We start from the raw sequence: 21,284 nt of genomic DNA, 5'->3' as shown, positions 1-21,284 counted from the left end.
GCAAATCAGGCACCATAATGAGACCAACAGTGCTTGCCATATTTATCAACACATCCCATACTGTTGATCATATGCAAGACATTGTGTTAACCCATTATATTTACATGTAGACCTCAGATCTTGACACATATTAAAATCAGCACAAAGTGCAATAAATTCCTTTGGGCAAAACATATGCCTTTAACCACTTCTTATATCAAATTGATGCCAAAACAATGTTCGTGTTATCCAAGAAGTGATCTCATTTACTGGTGCAATAGAAGCATGCAATGGTGTGCAATTGCATAGCACTGTTGCTGAGGTGATGCCGCACTGCTTCATTACATTAGCCAGTCGAATGCTCATCATTTTGCTTAATAAGATAGTTGGTGGAAGCTGGAGGTAAATAACACCACACGGCTCAGTTTTTGGGAGGCTCATGAGAGATTAGTTGTAATTGCAATTCATGCCCTGTCTCTTATGTTGCTGGATGTGATGTGCACACAATTTGCAAAATACATCCATTTTTGTTAACCCACATTTTTCCAACAGAAATCTTTCCTTGAAAGCCTTGTGGGGTGCGAGTTGTCCCCTATTTTGTTGGTGTGCCTGCTAGCGTGTTTCTTGTTGCATGCATAGGTGTAATTTGCACCCCACCGCTTTTTGCCATGGTTTGATATTGTCCCCGCCATATTTTGAAACATTTCGCAGCACGGATGTATGTTGTACAAAAGAAACATCTCTTGATTGGCAATTTGTCTGTTAGTGTTAAATAAGAGGCGATCTGGCGCTGGAATGTGTTGTTTTTGTCATCATGCTGAGTGCTTGTTGCCGCTGTTATCCGTGGCGGAAGGCAACAGTGTTGTCTTGGCTCTCGTGGACGGGCTTCGCACAGATGAGCGCTTCAATCTATCGCTTAATGGCATTGCAGAGACTCTCTTCATCTTTGGTTTTAATGAGAAAAAATGTGAACCCAGAATCTCTGGCACAATACTGAAACTGAGTTTAATTTACATCCCCAGTCCCACACACACACTCCTGTCCCACTTTTACTTTTTTTTTTTAAACAAAGTTACGCCGATGCATTGAGGTTACATGCAGAGGTTACAATGAGAAAAAATGACAACAGAAATACTTTTCATGAGAGGACTATAGCTACAGTTCCTCTTCCCTCTTTTCCTGTGTAAAAAGCAGAGCTGTGTAATCCTATCTGACAGAGTTTCCTGCGGCATAATGCGCCCCAAACTTAAAAGACGGCAGGCAAATCCACCCAGAGACCCCCTGTCCCTGCAATTACGACAGACACCCAGCAGTTATCCCCACTAGGATACAGCGCTAAACAAGGGTCTCCTCTAAAGATTATGCAATTATAATGCAAAGATAGCAGATTGCCCTTCTTCTAAGCCTTCATGCGTTTATTGATTTAAAGGGCTCGTATACCAGAAATGAGTAAGATTAAACATAACTGAGATAAGTACGTATACAAATGGTTTTAAACCTCGGGGTGTTTAATAAAGGCTGACTAACTGGTTCTGTTGATAGAACCAAAAAAAATCATATTGCCTCGGGCTATAGAGCTGGAACTGTGACAGTTAGGGATTTTCAAAGCAAAATAAAGCAAATAAAAGAAAATCTCCAATACTCACAGGAGCGAGCTCCTCATGAAATGTTATAAAAATCCCAAAGAGGATTCCAGCTTGTCAAGAAAACATCTATGAGTATTAATTAAATACAATAAATGTAGCTTTTTGATCCAGAAGCCCATATGATAGAATATAAAAGAGCAGCATGAAGCATTGCTGCTGTATAGTGAACGATAAGTGAAATAGATAATCAATATACATTCTTAAATATAAAGGTTCTTTAGGCATCTATGGTTCCATAAAGAAAATAATGGAACCTTGCAATTTCACAAAACGCTTTTTATAGTGAAAATGGTTCACTAAGAAAAAAGCAGTCCACTGAAAATGAACAAATATAGCATTCCTGTGAAAACCATATTTTGGAACCTTTATTTTTAAGAGTGTGTCATAAAAAGCCATTGTGTAATAAATATGATTGTGTAACAGTATCGAAAGCTTCGCCAGTCAATTGGGCTTTTCAGCAATTAATGAATTAAGATTTAGGGCCCTATCACACACCCCGCGTAATGCGATGCCAGTGTTGTTGTTTTTTTTGTTGCTAGTTTCAGTCCGACGCCGTTATCATTTTCACATCCAGCGCCATGTTTAAGTTGCAAACGCACGCCCATCTGTTCACCCATGATGGTCTGATGTGTTCAGGCGCATTGTTGGCACATTGTTTTGAGGCAACTGACAATGACCTCACCATAGACCAACAACATCAGTATTTATTGTGTCATTTAAAGTAGGGTAACCATATTCTCAATACTGAAAACCAGGACATTCGGCCCGGCAATGAGATGCTCAAATGATACTCGAAGTTTATTCAAAGATGCTTTATTCATTCCAATACATTTAAAGTATGCCCCCTCTGTATGGATAGAAAATTGGTATGTTACAAAATACTATCTATAACCAAAATCCTGCCCTGGGAAAACAGGATGTTTGGTCACCCTAATTTAAAGGGCATGTTAGTTACTGTATATGCACCTATAGGTGGGTGCACAATATTATTTAGTACACACACAGGAAAATTCAGCGCAACTTTTTTAAATATTAAAAATATTTAATATATAAATCTTTCCACACACAAATTCTGCCATGTAAAAAGCGAATTAGCTTTATGGTGTAAGTGCAACTGGATTTTTAAGGGAGTTGAAGATTGGTGTATTGCACGTTACGCCCAAAACACACCCATGACTCATTCAGAGACTAACCGTTTTAGACCATTTGCATGGTGCCCCAACTGTTTTTTTCATTATTAAACTAGCAAAAGTGTATTCGGATGCACCCTAAATGCACCAACTATAGCTATTTAATCAATATGTTCTGTGAAAACTGATTATTTACTAAATGCATTGCATTATTGAATTAAATATACATTTATTAAAATTGAACTTTAGTCTTTTTTTAAATAGTTGTTTTTTTTTCTATTGCGTTGTGTCTTCAGTGTCTTCATGTATGCTACATTTTGATGATTAAATTTAAAGTAGTTTAACTTAATTAAAAAAAAAAAAAAAACACTTTGAGACCCATGCTTTTTGTTCCACTTCAAATGCAGAAACATTTGCTGTAAGATGGCATCATATTGTAATTGAGGTATGCATGAACCTCGTATGTAAATGGCTGCCTTTCTGGTAATCAGAATGAAAGGTCCTCTGAGAAGTCATTGCAAATTATTCTGTCAGATTCAACCCTACGCAGGGCCTCCAAAGATGTCATTTTGCCTGTATATGTGGGAGGAATGCTATGTGCTAGTGAAAGCGGCTAACAGTATTTAGGTTGGCTTCTGGCTCCTATTAATAGTCAAGAGAAAGTAGCTTTTGAGGTCAACAAATTCCAGCCCCCTGATTTCTCTGATGTTGCAGGTTTCTGTTTGTTTCTTTGGTATCATGAATAATAAAGCATAATTTAGACTGCATCGGGCTTCATAACGAATGCAGAAATTCTCAAAAGCAATTGTTTCTTTCTTTTAAATGTGGAATGAACATTTTGTTGGGAGTTAACAGTTGGGGGTTTCTAACTGTCTGCTTTCTTGTTTTATTCTTCCATCGGAGCGTCCCTTCCATCTGTCATTTACACTCAAAACATCATTGCATTGATTTTCTGCACATTTTGACTCTAGTCTCCAAGGGCTTTTGTTTGCAGTGCTTTAATATTTTAGTTGCCGACGGTCACACTGAAAACAACTCGGTTGTTAACTTTCTCTTTGATCCAGTCACATTTCACCAGAATTTTTCCCTATGGTCAAGGTGATCACTTCAAAAGGGGTGTAATCTTTTAGATCTGTCTATAGAAGCAGTGTCTCTGTCATATTTCAATCAGAATGTCTTATTTTAATTATTTCTGTAATTACTTTCCCCCCACAGATTATACGTCTCACATTCAAGGGAGAAATCATTCCATTCACAAGCAATTGGATGAGAGTCATACTTGCCCTTGGCAACTAAAGATGACGTTACTATGGAAACGACTTGTGGTGCTATCAATCATTGGCTGCCTCGCAGGTAAATTATTGTCCTGCTGTTTTTTTTCCCTTTCCTATCTGAATGTGTGCAGTGGACTGTCATGAAAGAAACAATTTCATTATGATATTAAACCTTCGATTCATTCAGTCCTGGGTTAAGACAAGAAACCGAGGTGTGATGCGTTGATACAGTCATTCATCTTGAGTATGTTGTTGTTTTGAATATCATTGAATTGAATTATCATATTATGTCCAGGAAATAAATATAGATATATTGAGAAAGTTATACTGTGCTTATTGTTTGAAATATTAAAATCACCACTCATATAACAAAATTAATATATATATGAATAACACCTAACTCTAAGTTTGAGCCCCAAGTTATTTTTCATTTTATATGAAAATATGACTGTTCAAAAGTTTGGGCTGATGAGAAACTTATTGTTTTTGTCTCCTTTACGCACTTATTTATTTAGTTTTTTATTATTCATTTTATTTTATTAGACGGTAATAACAGTAATATTAAGATATATTATTACCATTAAAGTTTTTCTATTTAAATACATTTTAAAATGCATTTTATGATAGCAAAACTGAATGTTCAGGACTCACTACTCCAGTCTTCAGTGTGACATGATCCTTCAGAAATCATTCATTATCTCTCCGAAATAAAACATTATTATATATTTTTACTTTTTTTTTTCTTTACATTTACTTTTGATCATCAGAATAAAATATTAAATGGGTCATGAACTGCATTTTTTGCATGCACTTATAATGTTAGTATGACTTTTTACATCAAAAACCTTCATAATTTATAAAGGCCAATTTCTACCCGTATTTGAGCCTTTTGATTTGGACTCTCTGTTGGAAGGCGCAGGCTTGCTGTGAGATTTGAATTTAAATGCCCACTGCTGTGATTGGCTAACATCTTTACATATAAAATAATTATTATATGTGGAACTAATACAGCTGTCGAGATAAAAAAAAGTGTTGATTATAGTCAAAAGACAATCTCCCCCAATTTCTGTTGAAGCCAATACAGAAGTGACTTAAACTGCATTTCATTGACTGGGGCTCCAGAAGGGAGCAGAATCTCATTGAGCTCCATGTTAAAATGCCCCATGTTAAAATGGGGGGGGGGGGGGGGGGCCTCTTTGCCCATTGTCGACGCAGCTCGACCCTATACTTTACGCTAGAACTGCACTTCAGAGTCCTATGGGTGACGTCACAGACACTACGTCCATATTTTTTTACAGTCTATGATTATAGCATTATGGGTGGGGCTATATAAGTAGGTCTTGAAAAACTACGAAACTGTTATAATGTGAAAATATCCGAAACGATTCGTCTTTTGATTTCTCAATATCATGACCTCTCTTTATCCGGTCCTTTTATATCCATTTATGGCTGGTCTCAGCAAAGGCTGCAGGCTGTGGCCAAATACCTGTGTTTGTCAAAGATAAATATGGGATGGGATTGAGGCTTGTCTGTATCATATTTGAAACTGCTGCCTCTTCCTGCCTCTCTGGATTCAGTTGATCACAAATGGAACACAGAGGCAACATGTTCATTGATGGCAGAATTTATAAAAGAAGGACTGATTAATGAGAGTGCAGATGCTATTGTGTGGGGAAATAAAGACTAAATCATTTTCTTTTCATCTTGTATTCATGAAACCGAAACACAGAACAATTATAACTGGTACATGCATCAAATAACCTATAGTAATGGTGTGTAATTTCAGAAATGAAACACACAACCTTTTTTTCTGTTGATATTTCCACAACAGCAGCTAACACAGAAGTGTGTATTTTCCTGTAGTATGGTGTTTCAGCATGCTTGCAGAATTTTCTGGCTATCTCACTAATATGGCTGCAGGGTGTATCACTGTAGTGTTAAATAATAGAGAAAATAATGGCTGCACGTGCTTTGAATTTATTTAGATACAATTATGACAATGGGGGTGTGATGTCACCTGAAGCACACTTCTAGAAATTTTTTTTTTTATTTGAGCTGCAAAAGAATAATGGTATTTGTGCTAGATCCCTGTTTTCACTTTGTGGTTAAAGACGCAATGCACAGCAGATTTGGATATTGAATGGATCATTGAGATCCATTTATGCATCCTTTGAGGAGTTTCCTTAAAGGTATAGTTCACCCAAAAATGAAAAATCTGATTTACTCACCCTCAAGTTGTGAGTAAACCTGTACAGTTGTAGAAATACAAAAGAGGATATTTTGAAGAACTTTGCTTAACCAGTTTGATAGGCCCCATTGACTTCCATAGTTTTTTCTCCATACAATGGAAGTCAATGTGGTCCATCAACTGTTTGGTTACCCATATTCAGCAAACTTTAAATGTATAAATTTGCACATTTTAATGTAAAACAAATGGGATTCCTCTGTCTCAGTCTTATCAGCACGAGCAGAAGACACAAAGTTTCTTGGTCCAAGCTGGAAGACGGAACCAGTGGACCTGATACTACCCATCCATTCCACTGAACAGGAGGCTGTTTTAACCTGTGAGGCATCTGGAGTCCCTTCGCCTCAGTACAGGTAGGAATGAACCCGATCTAGCATTCTACGCTAGCAGTTTATGCATCCTTTCATTGCTATTACAAACCATTTAAGCAGTTGGTTTTGGCAAATTGGCAGCTTATTCCCAAAAGCATCAGCTTGAAAAGGATTGGCACTGATTGCTATTGATTTTTCAGGTGAGAGGCAATTTATCTGTCCTTCGGGTTTGCCATTGAATAAATCCAGTAAACTACTGTATTTCTAGCAGCCTCTCCAAGTGGCATCCGACTGTGACCCATTTTCATTTGCTTTCCAGAATTTCTCCAGTGTCAACCGTTTTAAATGTGCGTCAGCTAGCTTCACCAAAGACTGATCTAAAAAAAATTAAAAAAGCAATTTAGCCTACTTACGAAGATATGTTCAAGATTCATTACTTCTGTGGTGTGTACACATCTCAGCAAGAGCTTTAGGAATTAGCATGCCAAATTTATCTTTCTGAGAGGGTAATACATGCTACTGTAAGGACGTACATTTGCTTTGAAAAGGGGAGGGGTCTAAATGACTAATTTGTGCCAGTGATTCTAAGATACTGTCCCACGTATTCCCTGGTGAGGAGTCTGCTCTGAAAATAGCAGCGTGCTCTAGCTCTGTGGTATATTGTGTTTCGTAGCTTGGGTCAGCATCATGTAAATGCTCAGGCAAGCACTAGGGAGGGAAGTAATAACCTTGTGAGTGACATTCGATTTAAACGCTTACATTTCCCTTTAGTGCATCTTTGTGGAAAACAGCAGTTTATCTGAACATTACGAGAGTATCAATACACATGAAGAAGAAGAAGAGCACAGTGACAGTTTAAGTCCTGATGCTTCCTCTTACTTTTGCACAAACAATACAGCGGCAGTCTCTAAGGTCAAATAGCTTTGACTTTCGACCCAGCTTCTGGTTTATTCATGCAGATATGCAACCATAAATAAACTTCGGTGGAAAGGAAATGAAGAGGCTTATGCATATATTCAACAACATGCAAAATGGTAATTTTCAGCTTTGTCACACTGAGATACACCGCACTCCTTAATTCTTTAATTCCTTTCTCAAAGATATTAGGTATATTTGGTTTTGGATTGTCATGAAAATCATTTTCCTGAACCAACTGACTGTGTGATTGCTTTTAAACATTGTACATAACTGTTTCATTTGTCCACAGTAAACAGTCTAGCAGCCAGTTTTGGAAGCCGCTGAAAGTAGTAGCGCTACTAACTCCAATTGTCAGCATGTAGCATGACAGTAGTTCAGTTGTTTTTAACATAAAATAATTTCCGGTAACAAACTACTTTTTCGAATGAGTGTTAGTGTTGCACTACCAAACAGCCATCTCTGATGGAAAATTATATTTATTATGCCGGAAAGTTCAAATGAGAGTAGTAATAAATTAGTTCAAACTGTTAAATGAAAAAAATCACAGTTCTTCTGTGTACCACTGTAGATATTTTTAGTTCTTATTTTTTATTCTTGATTAATTATCTATTTAATACCTTTTTTTCATATCTTTTACTTAATAAATCCTGAATGTATTATTTATAATTTTCTTCAGTGCTATCTCTATATAGTATAACTTTTACTTTGTGTTTAGAAAAAAAAATGCATTTGCTCGAGTTTTACATTGCCACCCCAAAATAAATTTCCAAAAACCCTCATACTTTTTGCCAGAAAATATTGTTTTATGTGTCACCCTAATTAAGAATTTTAAGTGAAATGCCTCTTTTTTTTTTAAGTGCTACTATAGTTCAACTACTGCAAATATAAAAATATACATAATAATTAATAATTTGGCAAGCTACCCCCAGACCACCCAGACTAGAGCTAATGATTTTGTGTGACCTATGAATAAAAATAATGTGTAACATAATATAAATCATAATTATTCATTTTTCTCATGTCTTATCTCATCCTTTTAAAATGTAATGAGTAAAGCTGAATGAGAAAAAGTGAAACTCAGCCTATGACTGGTACCAGTATTGTCTTTCTTTATGGGGAGATTTCTTCTTTCTGTGTTTGTTAAAACCTTCACCCATCATTCAATGAACTTTACAAAAATACATTTAGACACTGATAAGATTGATAACAATCAAAATATAATTTCTTGACCTTAAAAAAAAAGAGACATTTCCTAAGTTCTAAGGTCTCTCTGACAGTAAATGCTTCAAGGCTTGTCTTATAAGATTCAATCTGGTCAAGAGGCACCCGAAAAGTTCAGTCCACCCCAGCAGTCATTTCAAGTGTGTTAGCAAAGCAGTTGAGGCAGCTAATGTTGACTGAAGAATGGCCAATTCTGCCCAAAACAGTAAGAGGAGGAAGAGTCTCCAAAGAACATCCCGCTACTTTCTTTGTCAAGAGAAATTGTCAGTGTTCCAACAGAGACTGGTGGTATTTCAGTGTCTGCAGGGGCCAGTGTGAACTTTGAGAACACAATGCGCCAGGCTATTTTGCATCTTGGTTTCAGATTTCATGGAAAAGTAACTCAAAGCTGAGTCAGAGAAGTGCACTTGGCTGGCTTCAGCCTTTTCTCAAGAAAGCATTTTAAAGAAAATTGAGTTGCTTTATACTTTTACACTTATGGGATTATATAAAAATCAAGAAATTCTACTACCAAATCAAAAGTCGGAGGGTGGGAGGGAGGGATGGTTTTGAAAGCAGAATGATTCTCTCGATCACAGGGCTCTTTTACTAACAAGGAAGTTTTCAGCTCTGAAACTTACAGGATATTCTTATATTACCATGACCTTTTATATATCAAAAGCTCAAGGGAAAGTTGGGTAAAACTTTAAAAGATGGGTGCACTAATATGCATTAATTTATGCTTAACTAATGCTCATAATCATAAGTTAATGTATTACTAATGGTGAACTAACCCATGATTACTGCATCAGCAACTAATGAAGATTCTACATGATTAATAGATTAAGTAATCATTTAATTGTTATTATTTAAACGTGTCATAATGTATTAATTCCTTAATAAAATATTATATTAACTAATAATATAAACTAATGTGTTAATTACCACAATGGGTCAAAGCCATGCATTTCAACTTCCAGTTGTCTTCTTTAATGAATCATTAGCTAATGCTTTATAAAGGTATACATATGTTATGACTTTACTTGTTGGGGCACATGACTATTAACTAATTGATTAACTAATATGTAATTAAGGTTATGGGTTTTTAATTAATTTTGAATTAGTTAATTGTCATGTGCCCCAACAAATAGTCATAACATAACGATACCTTTAAAAATCATTAGCTAATGACACCTTTAACATAAGTTGAGTAATATTGTGATTGTCTTTTCTTTTTTTAAGTTCAAAAGTGTCACATGATCTTTCAGTAATCATTCAAATATGCTTAGGAAAAATTTCTTATTATTATTTTCAATATTAAAAGCAGTAATGCTGCTTAATATTTTTGTTTAAATTTTAATTACAGGACTCTATGACTATAGATTTAGCATTTAGATTTAGCATAGCATTTATTTGGAATAGTCTTTACTGTCACTTTTGATCAATTTAATGCTTAATACAAGTATCAATTTCCTTAAAATCTTACTGACCCCAAAGTTTTGAATGGTAGTGCAGATTATGGTAATTAAGTTAAACCTACCTCCTAGTTCTGACTGTACCCTTGACAGTACCACAACTCACTTTACTTTTAATGAAAATGTATGTTTTCCTGAAAGCCTAAAAGCGTTTCCTTCCTCTTAAATATTACAGTTATAGAATTACAGATGTAATAAAAATGAAATAGATTTCCTCCTCCTCCTCCTCCTAATAGACATTTAATGAGTTTGTTTGCCTATGTAATCTTAAAATATTTAGTTTAAGCTTATTTGGCTTGCTGGTTATAGATGAGGGGCTCGATGAAGCAGCTTTAACTGGAGCTCTGAAATACCTCCACAGTGACTAAATTATTATGTAGGGCAAGGTACCTAAGATAAAGGTGGAGTTTGGGGAGGAGGTGGGATGCTGGAACAGCTGAGACTGAAGAGAAATAAACAGCTGTTCATATTCTCTGGCTGTCAGCTGTTGATTGGACGATTAGATGGGCTCGCTCCTCCCTAAATTATGCTTAGAACTTCACTTCTGTAATATACAGCACAGCTAATGTTACTAAGGCTAATCCATGAGAAGTTATTTTAAGTGTGGTGATGTGTAGTTTGGAAAGCCTTGATTTCTGTTAGTATTTCTCCACTTTTTTTCTTTTTTGACTGCATGCTGTTTTTAAGGCTCTAGCTGTTTGAGGTGTTTAGCAGAGTTGTTTGACTTCTCCAGTAACGCTTTAAAGATAATAATTCTCAGTGGAGCTCAAATGTGTCACACAGGTTTAGTGGCCTGTGTTGTGTTGCTCAAGTGATAATATTCTGTCATATCTATAGAACATGCTGCTGTGCTTCATGTGACACTTACATGTAACAGGGCTTCACTCTCCCCAAATTGGGCTAAAAGCGATGCCAACATTTAGCTGAAAAACCAGAAAACAAACACACTTGTATCTCTCTAGTATTCTGTGGTTTGTTCTTTTTAGAACCAGCAAATGCGAAGTTGAATTAATATGGTAGTGTGGGTCCAGAGGGAGGGATAAGGTAAGCTCTGAGGCAAATTGAGGCCATAGGACAGCCATGATTCCATAACACAATCCTTTGTGAGCGCCTGCGGTTGACAAGCACTCATACAGCAAGAGTACACATGTAAGTTTTTGCGTTAGTTTTAACAACTTGCATTCAGGGTAGGCCTATACGTTTTTATCGGTTTGTGCTTCCCTAGGGGATCAAACCCATGACCTTGGTGTTGTTAGTCCCAAAAAAGTTCTCATTTTAAGCCTCCCTTTGGTGTTGTTTTAAATGCTTGAAAGAGCCCAGAATCTGTTTTCCCAACCTACACTTAACCTGGCAGGATTTTCGACCTGCCTAGCATGCTTTTTAGATTGTAAGGATATGAAACCTGGTCCATGGAGCAGGCAGTCATCAGAGACGAGAATTTGAAGGAGAGTTGGTTAAAATGCAGAGATTACACCGAGAAAGTCAGAGGTGCTCCTGTGTCGGCCCTCATTAACTCGGCTCTAGCATGATCTTTGTAGAATGCAGGTTGCTTTCCCGGTTGTACGAAGCAGTGCGGAGCATTCGTTGGGAAATATAATTGGAGCTGACTGTTTCGTATGTCACTGTTTTTATTTTTGTGCACTTTTCATGTCACTTTTTTTCCATGATACTTTTTTTTTTCTAATGACCAGGTGTAGGCTTTGTCTCTGGGCAGTTTGTTAATGTAGTCTGAAATAACATAGAGATTATAATGATAATTACGACGAGGCGACGTTAATAGTGACAGTAATAATAGCAGTGAGGATCATAACGACAGTGATGCTGATGGAGGCTTGGACAGTTTGCTGTGCGGGGGCAGCATAATTGTCCATTAAACTTCGCAGAGAACTTTTTATACTCATTATCTGAAAATACTTTGGCTCCCTGTCACTACTAAGCCTTTTTGATTCTTGTTAAGGGGCTCCTTGGAGACTGGGTTGTTTGTAATGCTTTGTCTAGCCTTTAAAAACGATCATTCATGCACCAATTACCATCAGGCTGAATTCTGTTACCTTAACCTACCACTGTGATTGTAACCATTGCTGTCCTTTAGGATGACTTCAAATAGGACTGGATACAAAAAGAGTACTTCATCCATGGGAAATAAATAAATAATCTTTGAGACTCAGTATATAAATGATGTCAGGGTCTTTTGAATCTTTTAAGATAAACAGACTCAATGCACTGTGCCTTCAAAGGGTACTGATTTGTACCCTTAAGGCAATTTGCACCCTTACGGGACTAATATAGGTAGATATGAGGGTACTTTGGAGGTACTACCCCACAAGATACTATTTTTTTGTATCTTGTGGAGAAATTACAGTCTTCTCTCTGGTTATGTGCTGGACTAATGCTTTGTCTTTTACCCCACCCCTTTATTACAAATTCATCTCTCAATTAACAACTGATGAATTGAAGTCCCCACCCTATTTCCCCGATAAACCTTTTCACTCAGACACATTACAATATAGAATAAAAGATCTGACTCTACTTACATTGTATTTTGACTTTAAAGATACAATACTTTCCAGAGTAAAGGTACAGTGTCACTGTTTCCCCTCAATAATAGGGGTGGGAATTACAAGGAACCTCACGATACAATACGATACGATACAATATGATACGATACGATACATGGCATAATACCATAATATTATTGTGGTGTGACAGGCAGCGGGGCGAGGGACCGCGAGAGCGGGCCGGTGATTAACGTTCATGAGTGCCAGCTGCGTGGCACACCGGTCTCGTCTCATGGCCGCGAGACGAGACCGGTGTGCCACGCAGCTGGCACTCATGAACGTTAATCACCGGCCCGCTCTCGCGGTCCCTCGCCCCGCTGCCTGTCACACCACAATTATTATACAGCAATTATGTGATAATCAATATATTGCTATAGGCAACCCTATGATGATACATCTATATAGCTGCGGCAATGAGACAAACAGAGCCAAGCCTATACCATTTATAACAAGTGGAAAATTTGCATATTAAAACATGCACATTTATTATAATCCTTTGTTAAATGTTAATACTATTGCATGAAGTGTATTTGCTACTCTTGTAGGGTTCATGCATAGATCTGCAAAATGGCCAGTCAAGACACACATGATGGTTTGACAGCATCATGATTCATCGTAAATATTTATATTAGTTAAAATATGGTGTTTTGATGACAGCATTTCTCAAGCATGCAATTGCAAATATTCTGTTTTTTGAAATAATTAGATTGTTGTTGGTCTGTGGATGTTCTGGTTTTATCAAAGTTGCCTAAAATGTGTCAAATAGACAACATTATTTTGTGCAGGTAAATATCCATCAACACAGATGATATTAGATCGTATCAGGATAATAGACTGGTTATTTCGTTCATTTTATACACACAGGGCCTCACCTTATGTGGTATGTAAGAGCTTTGCTGATTTATCATGATATTGAAAGTGTAATAGAAAACTAGATTAGTTTGATGTTATAATGTAATATTTGACTACTTTGTAAGAACACAAATATTGTCTATTTACAACAAGCTCCCTCGCAGTAATCAACTGTGTAAGCCTGCAGGCTGAATGTCACAGTAAATGATATCAAATACAGTGGCTATGATATTAGACTCACAAATGATGACTAAAGGAGGCAGATTAACTGGACTGCCACACTCAGATCAATAAATAATGCAGTAGAAATGGGCTTAGAAGAGCTGCCGTACATCTACGCTTTGTTGTCTGTCACATCTGGGAGAGACTGGGAAAACCGTGCTGCCCACCCCACACAAGTGGAATACTAGATCATCACTACAAAAAATGATTTTCTTATTTAGTATTGTTGTCTTGTTTCCTGTCTAAATATCTAAAAAAAAAAAAAAAAAAAAAAAAAAAAAAAGATCAAGATGCATTTATAAGTCAAATTACATAAGATTTTTTTTTTTTTTTTTTTTTTATTAAGTGGATTTCTGTTGAAAACTTGTTTCTTGTTTCTGTCCCAAACAGAAATAAGATTGTTTTTCTTAGCCCATTGGCAAATCATTTTGCTTGTTCTGAAGTAAAAACTATTAATTTAGGTTTTTTTTTCCTCTCCCAGAAACAAGAAAAATATCTTATGTCATTTTACTTATCTAGTAAAATCATCTTGATTTTCTTGAGCATTTTTTGCAGTCGTTTTTCCCTGTTGTTTCTGTCAATCCTCATTTAGCAAAACTATTGAGGATTTTTAAGGTCAATTCTGAATATAAGAGTTCTAGATATCTAATCACTCGAAAAGATACCAATTTATATATTTTTCCATTTTAGATACGTAAGTATACATTTATGATCGCGCTGGTTGATTATGTTGGTTTTCTGATAGGAAACATGCCTCAGCTTTCACTTATTTTAAAGTGATGTAGTTACATTGTACCTACTCAGATAAGTACTGTGTAATATTGACTACATGTATTTACTTTAAAGCTATGGTAAGGGTTATGGCTCTGTTTAGGTTTAGTTATTTGTAATTATGCATGCTTTACTATTATTATTAATACGTGAAAACATTTAAGTAGTAAGTATGTATCAGCATCTACATCACCTTAAATTAAAGTGTTACCAAAAATCATATAAACCCACAAATTACACCCTTCTTGGATGTACAGTGGCCCAGAAAGTAGGAATGTCATTGCATTATAAAACAAAATAATTCGCATTAATTTGAAAGAAACATCGCTCAAGCACACTTGAAATAACTTCATGCTTCCATAGATGGGATCAGATGGATAAAGGTTCATACATTTTGTGTTTAACATGAAATAAAATAAAAATTCTTCAGCAACCTGCAAGGATTACTGCAATCCAAAGAAGTCTTAAGAGTTGCAGCCCTTATGTTATTATAAATAGTCAGAGTGGCTAATTTGCATTATTTCCTCGCAATCCATGTTGAAAATGTTGTATACATGCAAGTGTAATTAAATATCTGAAAACACAATGAAAAATAATGAACCTAGTCATAGTTGAGTGTGAAAGCTTTATTTTATAATTAGAGAGTAAAACCAACCTACTTGTGACTGCACATTTCACATCTTCAAGGTCAATCCGTAATTAGGCATGTCTGATTCTTGACTGTTTTGCTTGCTTTCATCAGTAATTACTCAGACTGTACTGCAGAAGAACAAAGAAGGAAAACAAATGTCAGCAATGAGCTTTGTTTCATGCTGAATCTGGCTGTATAATGAAGCTGGCTTCATCAGATCGATGCATGTGATGAATATTGGTTAGTTAGCTTCTCTGGAGACCACACTCCTGATTGTGTTTGCGTCTCTCCAGATGGTCTCTAAACGGAACGTTCATTGATCTTCATGGTGACGAGAGGCGTCGCCTGTCTGGAGGTAACCTGATCATTACTGGCCTGGATCGAGACCAAGACAGTGGTGTCTACCAATGCACTGCCTACAACGCCCGAGGAACCATTCTCAGCCAGAGAGCCACACTACAATTTGCATGTGAGTTATGTAAATGCATATATTTTTATTGTTAAAATTAGGGTTACCAGTCAAATTATCAGTTTATTCAACAGATGCATTTTTTCAAAGCCACAATAAATACGCATATACAGTGCTTCAGGAAAGTATTCACAGTGCTTCACTCTTTCCACATTTTATTTTACAACCTTATTCCAAAACTGATTATTTATAAATGTTTCAATAATTCATAATTTTTTTCCCTCAATTATACAAACATTACCCCATAATGACAAAGTTAAAAAAGGTTTTTTTTTTTTTAATATTTGCAAATTAATTAAAAATAAAAGCTGATTTTTTTTTTTTTTACATAAGTATTCACCGTCTTTGCTCAATACTTTAAGGACCTTTGGCACCAATTACTGCCTCAAGTCTTTTTCAGTTTGATGCTGCAAGCTTGACATACCTATTTTTGGGCAGTTTTTTCCATTCTTTTTTGCAGGACCTCTCAAGCTTTATCAGGTTGGATGGGGAGTGTCGGTACACAACCATTTTCAAATTTCTTCAGAGATGTTCACTCAGGTTAATGTATGGGCTCTGGCTGGGCCACTCAAGGACAATTTTCATGAGAGTTGTCCCGTAGCCATTCCTTTGTTATCTTGATTGTGTGCTTAGGGTCGTTGTCCTATTGGAAGATGAAGCTTCACTACAGTCTGAGGTCCAGAGCACTCTGGAGCAGGTTTTCATCAATGATGTCTTGATTGTTGGATTACATGTCTTGTCAAGGATGTTTATTGCATTCATATTTCCTTCGACCCTGACTAGTCTCCCACTTCCTGCTGCTGAAAAACATCCCCACAGCATGATGCTGCCACCACCATGCTTCACTGTGGGGATGGTATTGACCTGGTAATGAGTTGTGCTAGCCTGACAAGCCAGACCAACATCAAGATGTTTGGTTTGGAAACTCACCATTGAAAGGGGTCAATCTGAGGGGCGGGATAAACGGTTGTCTTTCAAATTCTCTCTGCACTCAATAGGATAGCGCTACAAACAACCAGAACAACAAAGGTCAAGCGGAGCTCGTTGACAGATTAAACTTTCACCGTATCCGGTCGGCAGAACTCAGAACACATCTTCCCTTCTTAAGAATGACTTCAGTGCGATTCTTTGTTCTTTTCTCAGAGAAAAGCTTAACTCCAAGTCTTCCAGAGTCGCGGTCAAAGCTGAATCGAAAGGCCGCCTTTCTCCAGTCTCTGTGTTTACTAGTAGCACGCAAGCGCAACTCTGCATTATGTTAAGCCCCGCCCACCAACTCTATACACGATGTGATTGGCCTAACCAGAGTTCGTTTTTTACAGCTCAGAGGTGTATTGAGAGTTGCTAGACGATGCTCGTGGCAGATTAGGTTTTCTGCCGCTAGGGTGCGTCTAGATTTCTAGGCTAGAGTTGTGCCTGATTTCCTCCAGACATGACGCTTGCCATTCAGGCCACAGAGTTCAATCTTTGTTTCATCAGACTAGATCATTTTGTTTCTCATGGTCTGAGGGTCCTTCAGGTGCCTTTTGGAAAACTCCCGGCGGGTTGTCATGTGCTTTTTACTGAGGAGTAGCTTCTGTCTGGCCTCTCTACCATATAGGCCTGATTGGTGGAGTGCTGCAGAAACCAGCGGCCAGCTCTAGAAAGAGACCTGGTGGTTCCAAACTTCTTCCGTTTACGGATGATGGAGTCCAATGTGCTCACATGCTGCAGACATTTTTCTGTACCCTTTTCCAGATCTGTGCCTCGATACAATCCTGTCAATGTGGTCTACAGACAATTCCTTGGCTTGGTTTGTGCTCTGACATGCACTGTTAACTGTGGGACCTTATATAGACAGGTGCGTGTCTTTCCAAGTCATGTCCAATCAACTGAATTTACCACAGGTGGACTCCAATCAAGCTGTAGAAACAGCTCAAGAATGATCAGTAAAAACAGGAGCACCTGAGCTCAATTTTGAAAGTCATTGCAAAGGCTGTGAATACTATTGAAGTTTTATTTTCAATACATTGGCAAAGATTTCAAACAAACTTATTTCACGTTGTCATTATGGGGTATTGTTTGTACAATTGAGAAAACAAATTATGAATTTAATCAATTTTGAAATAAGGCTGTAACAACAAAATATGTAAAAAGTAAGAAGTAAAAATATGGAAAAAGTAAAGAGTGTTTGGTTTCTGTTAGCTTTTGTTTAAACTTTTATATTGATCAAAAGTAAATGAATGCTGTTCTTTTGAACTTTCTATTAATCAAGGAATCCAGAGAAAAAAATATATAACAATTTCCAGAAAAAAGTTAAGCAGCACAAATGTTTTCAAATGTTTCTTAAGCAGCAAATCAGCATATTAGAATAATTTCCGAAGAAATTACAGGAATAAATCATAATATTTAAAAATATATTAAAATATAAAACTGTTATTTTAAATTGTATTAATATGTCATATTATTACTGTCTTAGTGAGTTTAGTGACTTTCAAAATCATACAAAAGTTTTATCCAACCCAAACTTTTGAACAGCCTAAAGACCCTTTCACACAGCAATCCCGGTAATTACTGTAAAATTACCAGAATTACTTTTCGGGTAAATACACACATGCACTGTTCACACAAGCAATGGGGTTGTGTCTTTTTTACCAGAAAGAAACCATTCACACATCAGTACCAAAATACATAAACTCTATGATGTCAGTCATCGGAAATGACTTTTATACACCTAGCCTTTTTCTTTATTCTTTATCCATTTGGATGAGGAGAAGTGCTTCAGTCTCACTATGAAGCATCAGTTAACTACATGTTCACTTCTGAGAACACAGAAGGTGTTTTTGCTCTTAAAAGCATGAGAGACATAGTAGTTATAATATTACAGTCAGCATAGTATGCAATAGCAACAATAGTAAACTGCGGCGCAACAGTCAGATGTCCATCTTGCCGTAAACAGAACTGACAGAAAATTAAGATTGGCCCAACGCAAGCTTCCTAACTCAGCGCATTCTGACCTCGTACTATACATGTTCTTTCAGGTAATTCTGTTAATTTGTTCACGCCATCATACCAGTAATATACCTGTTAATGTAACAACTTCTCATACCAGGACATTTCCAGCACTGATTTACAGATATTTTTCAAAAGGTCATGTTTACACGGGATATCTTAACTGTAATTTACCGGTAAGTATCTGTGAAAGGGGCTTATGTGTGTATATACATTATTTAAACCAATGCCATTGAGATGCAGGATTAACAATTTGTCCAAACATTGGCAACTGGGAGGAGCTCTTGGCTTTATCTAAACGACATTGTAAAAGCCCCAGCTTTGGTATTTGGTATTCACATGGCATTGCTGAAAAAAGAGCAATCAAACGAGCTGTCAAATGTGACAATTTCACAGGGTGAAGCGCCATTTCATCGACTTCAAACTCCATCACTCATTCTCATTAGTCACCAGCTTCAACAGCATCTTTGTACGCTACGTATTGACACGCCATATTAATAGCCGTACTGTCTGCTCCACAAAGTAAACTGCCAAGGATGAGAATAACCATCTAGCCACCTGGCCTCTGTGCCGTTGATTTAAAACTCTGTCCTTGGGCATGCTCAAAGAAATCACATGCTCAAATCAGCTTTTCTCAAAGACGGGAGAAGGATTGTTTGAAATGAGAACACGCCTGGCCATGGACTTCTTTTGTCTGACGGTGAAGACTCTTCATTCTCACGCCGTCTACCTATTGATCCACACAAAGCATCATACGTCACCTTTAGGAGACAGATTCTCATCTTTATGGGTGGAATAATGAATCTCACTTTAGGAGACTGGTTAACAGGACTTGCTTGACATTTATTTCCTATATTGATCATTGGTTAGTCAAAGGGGAATTATGATTTTAATAAGACGATAATGCCGCTGGCTTTGATAATATGTCATTGTGGCATTTCTTATCTTTCATACAGCTGTTGAAAACTGCATCCCACCGTGTTGCAAGCCAGTTTGAAATACATGCTTAACTGTAAAATTTGTCTTTGGGAGATTTATTCCATGGTGGCTTTCTATTGGCTGTGTATTGGGGTAATCCTCTCCCGGGGCGAGTTTGGAATGAGTGCCTTTCTCAAGGGTGCAATAGCAGCAGTGCAGATTTGTGACCTGACAAACCCTGGCTCACACAAGCGCTCTAGAATTCAAAGCCTAGTTGTAACAACAGCGAGTAGTCTGATCATTAACTTGAAGACTCTCATATATATTGGGATAGGGTGACCATATGCATGTTTAATGTGTACCCCCCATTGACTACCAGAGAATTTTCCCCTACTAAGGGGGGTTGGGGGGATTTCTTCTTGGTTAAAAAAAATCTTCCAAATATCTTCATTTGTGTACAGCAGACTAAAGCAATGTAAAGGTTTGGAACAACTTGAGGGTGAGTAAATAATGTTTTATGTTATTACTGAAATTACTGATGACTCATTTCGGCAGTTCGGAATAGATTCTCTTATGGGTCCTGCACACTGTGCGATTTTTCAAAATCCTTTGCGACTGTCCCTTGTCAGACTGTACGCACATGATCCCCGATGTAAGCAATGTCACACTGTAAGATCTCATAAGAAACTCGTCCGGAGTTTTATATCATCAATGAATGACGCGTTCGGTGACAGTGAGCTGCATTACACGTGGGACTGAAATGCTGGCTACAAAGAAATCTCTAGCTCTCGTTTTGGTCATAGTTTGTCTTGAAAAACGGAGATATTTGACTGTCGTCGTAGGAGAAGTCACACTGCAGGATTGTGTGTCAAATCTTCTGACACTGCCAGAATTTCGTCTGAGGTCAAATTTGATCACAGCGCTCATTAATCGGCTGCCGGTGAACATGTCAAACTGACGACCAAAGACGTCAGATTTTAGCCTAGGATCAGAGGAATCTTTTAGGATTTGCTAAATTTGTCTCAGACGGCCAAATCGTGGCCAAAATCGCACAGTGTGCACCCGGCTTTATTTGTCGTGAATGTTGGACTTTAAAACTTTGCAGACTTTTTACATTCACAAACAGCTATATTACACACTGCACGAAGGGTAATATTCACAAAAAGCATAATAGCGGCACTTTAAAGGGTTCTTGAAGTTGAATGTTCCACCATCTCATAAGAAATTTCTGAAAATGAATCTTTGACCTTCACATCCACATATGAATGGTTTCCATTTATGAAGCTACGACATTCACTGTGAAGATACCACACAGTCTACAGCTATTACATGAGTCCAGGCTTATAGATTTTAAACACAAGAGACCATTAATCAGCATCTGTGACTCTGCCACTCAGACTCTAAAGCCATTCATCCTGTTACATTGAGCTGAGCAAGTTCTGCTCTTTCCACGTCCACCACAGCTCAGTTCTGTGTGGAACTTCTTTTCAGTCAGCTGGGAATCTCTCATTAATCTTTCCCACTGTTTTCCAGCACCTCTCTCTAAACCTGATGTTTTATCCTGCTCGTTTTGTTTTTCAGGTTTTTTCTCCCTACTCTGTAATTTGTCTTATCGGTCACATCGACTCTGTATTCTTTGTGTTGGGGAGCCTGGCTCTTGGCTTGTTTGCTTAAGGGTGTGGAATTGGCACAGCATT

General features: G+C 37.3%; 1 protein-coding gene across 1 annotated transcript in view; it reads left to right on the top strand.

Annotated features, from left to right (window-relative positions):
* cntn3b (contactin 3b) overlaps positions 1-21,284 on the top strand; it is a 90,708-nt gene that overhangs the window by 15,343 nt on the left and 54,081 nt on the right. The window contains exons 2-4 of the mRNA XM_067460228.1: positions 3,971-4,108; positions 6,483-6,627; positions 15,506-15,681. Coding sequence (XP_067316329.1) covers positions 4,054-4,108; positions 6,483-6,627; positions 15,506-15,681 — 376 coding nt within the window. The 5' untranslated portion in view covers positions 3,971-4,053. The remainder of the gene's footprint in view (positions 1-3,970; positions 4,109-6,482; positions 6,628-15,505; positions 15,682-21,284) is intronic.

Source organism: Pseudorasbora parva, chromosome 12 (genome assembly GCF_024679245.1).
Source record: "Pseudorasbora parva isolate DD20220531a chromosome 12, ASM2467924v1, whole genome shotgun sequence".
In the NCBI taxonomy this organism is placed as follows: Eukaryota; Metazoa; Chordata; class Actinopteri; order Cypriniformes; family Gobionidae; genus Pseudorasbora; species Pseudorasbora parva.
Note: the sequence above shows the minus strand (reverse complement) of the source record. Positions and strands in the feature narration are given on the sequence as shown.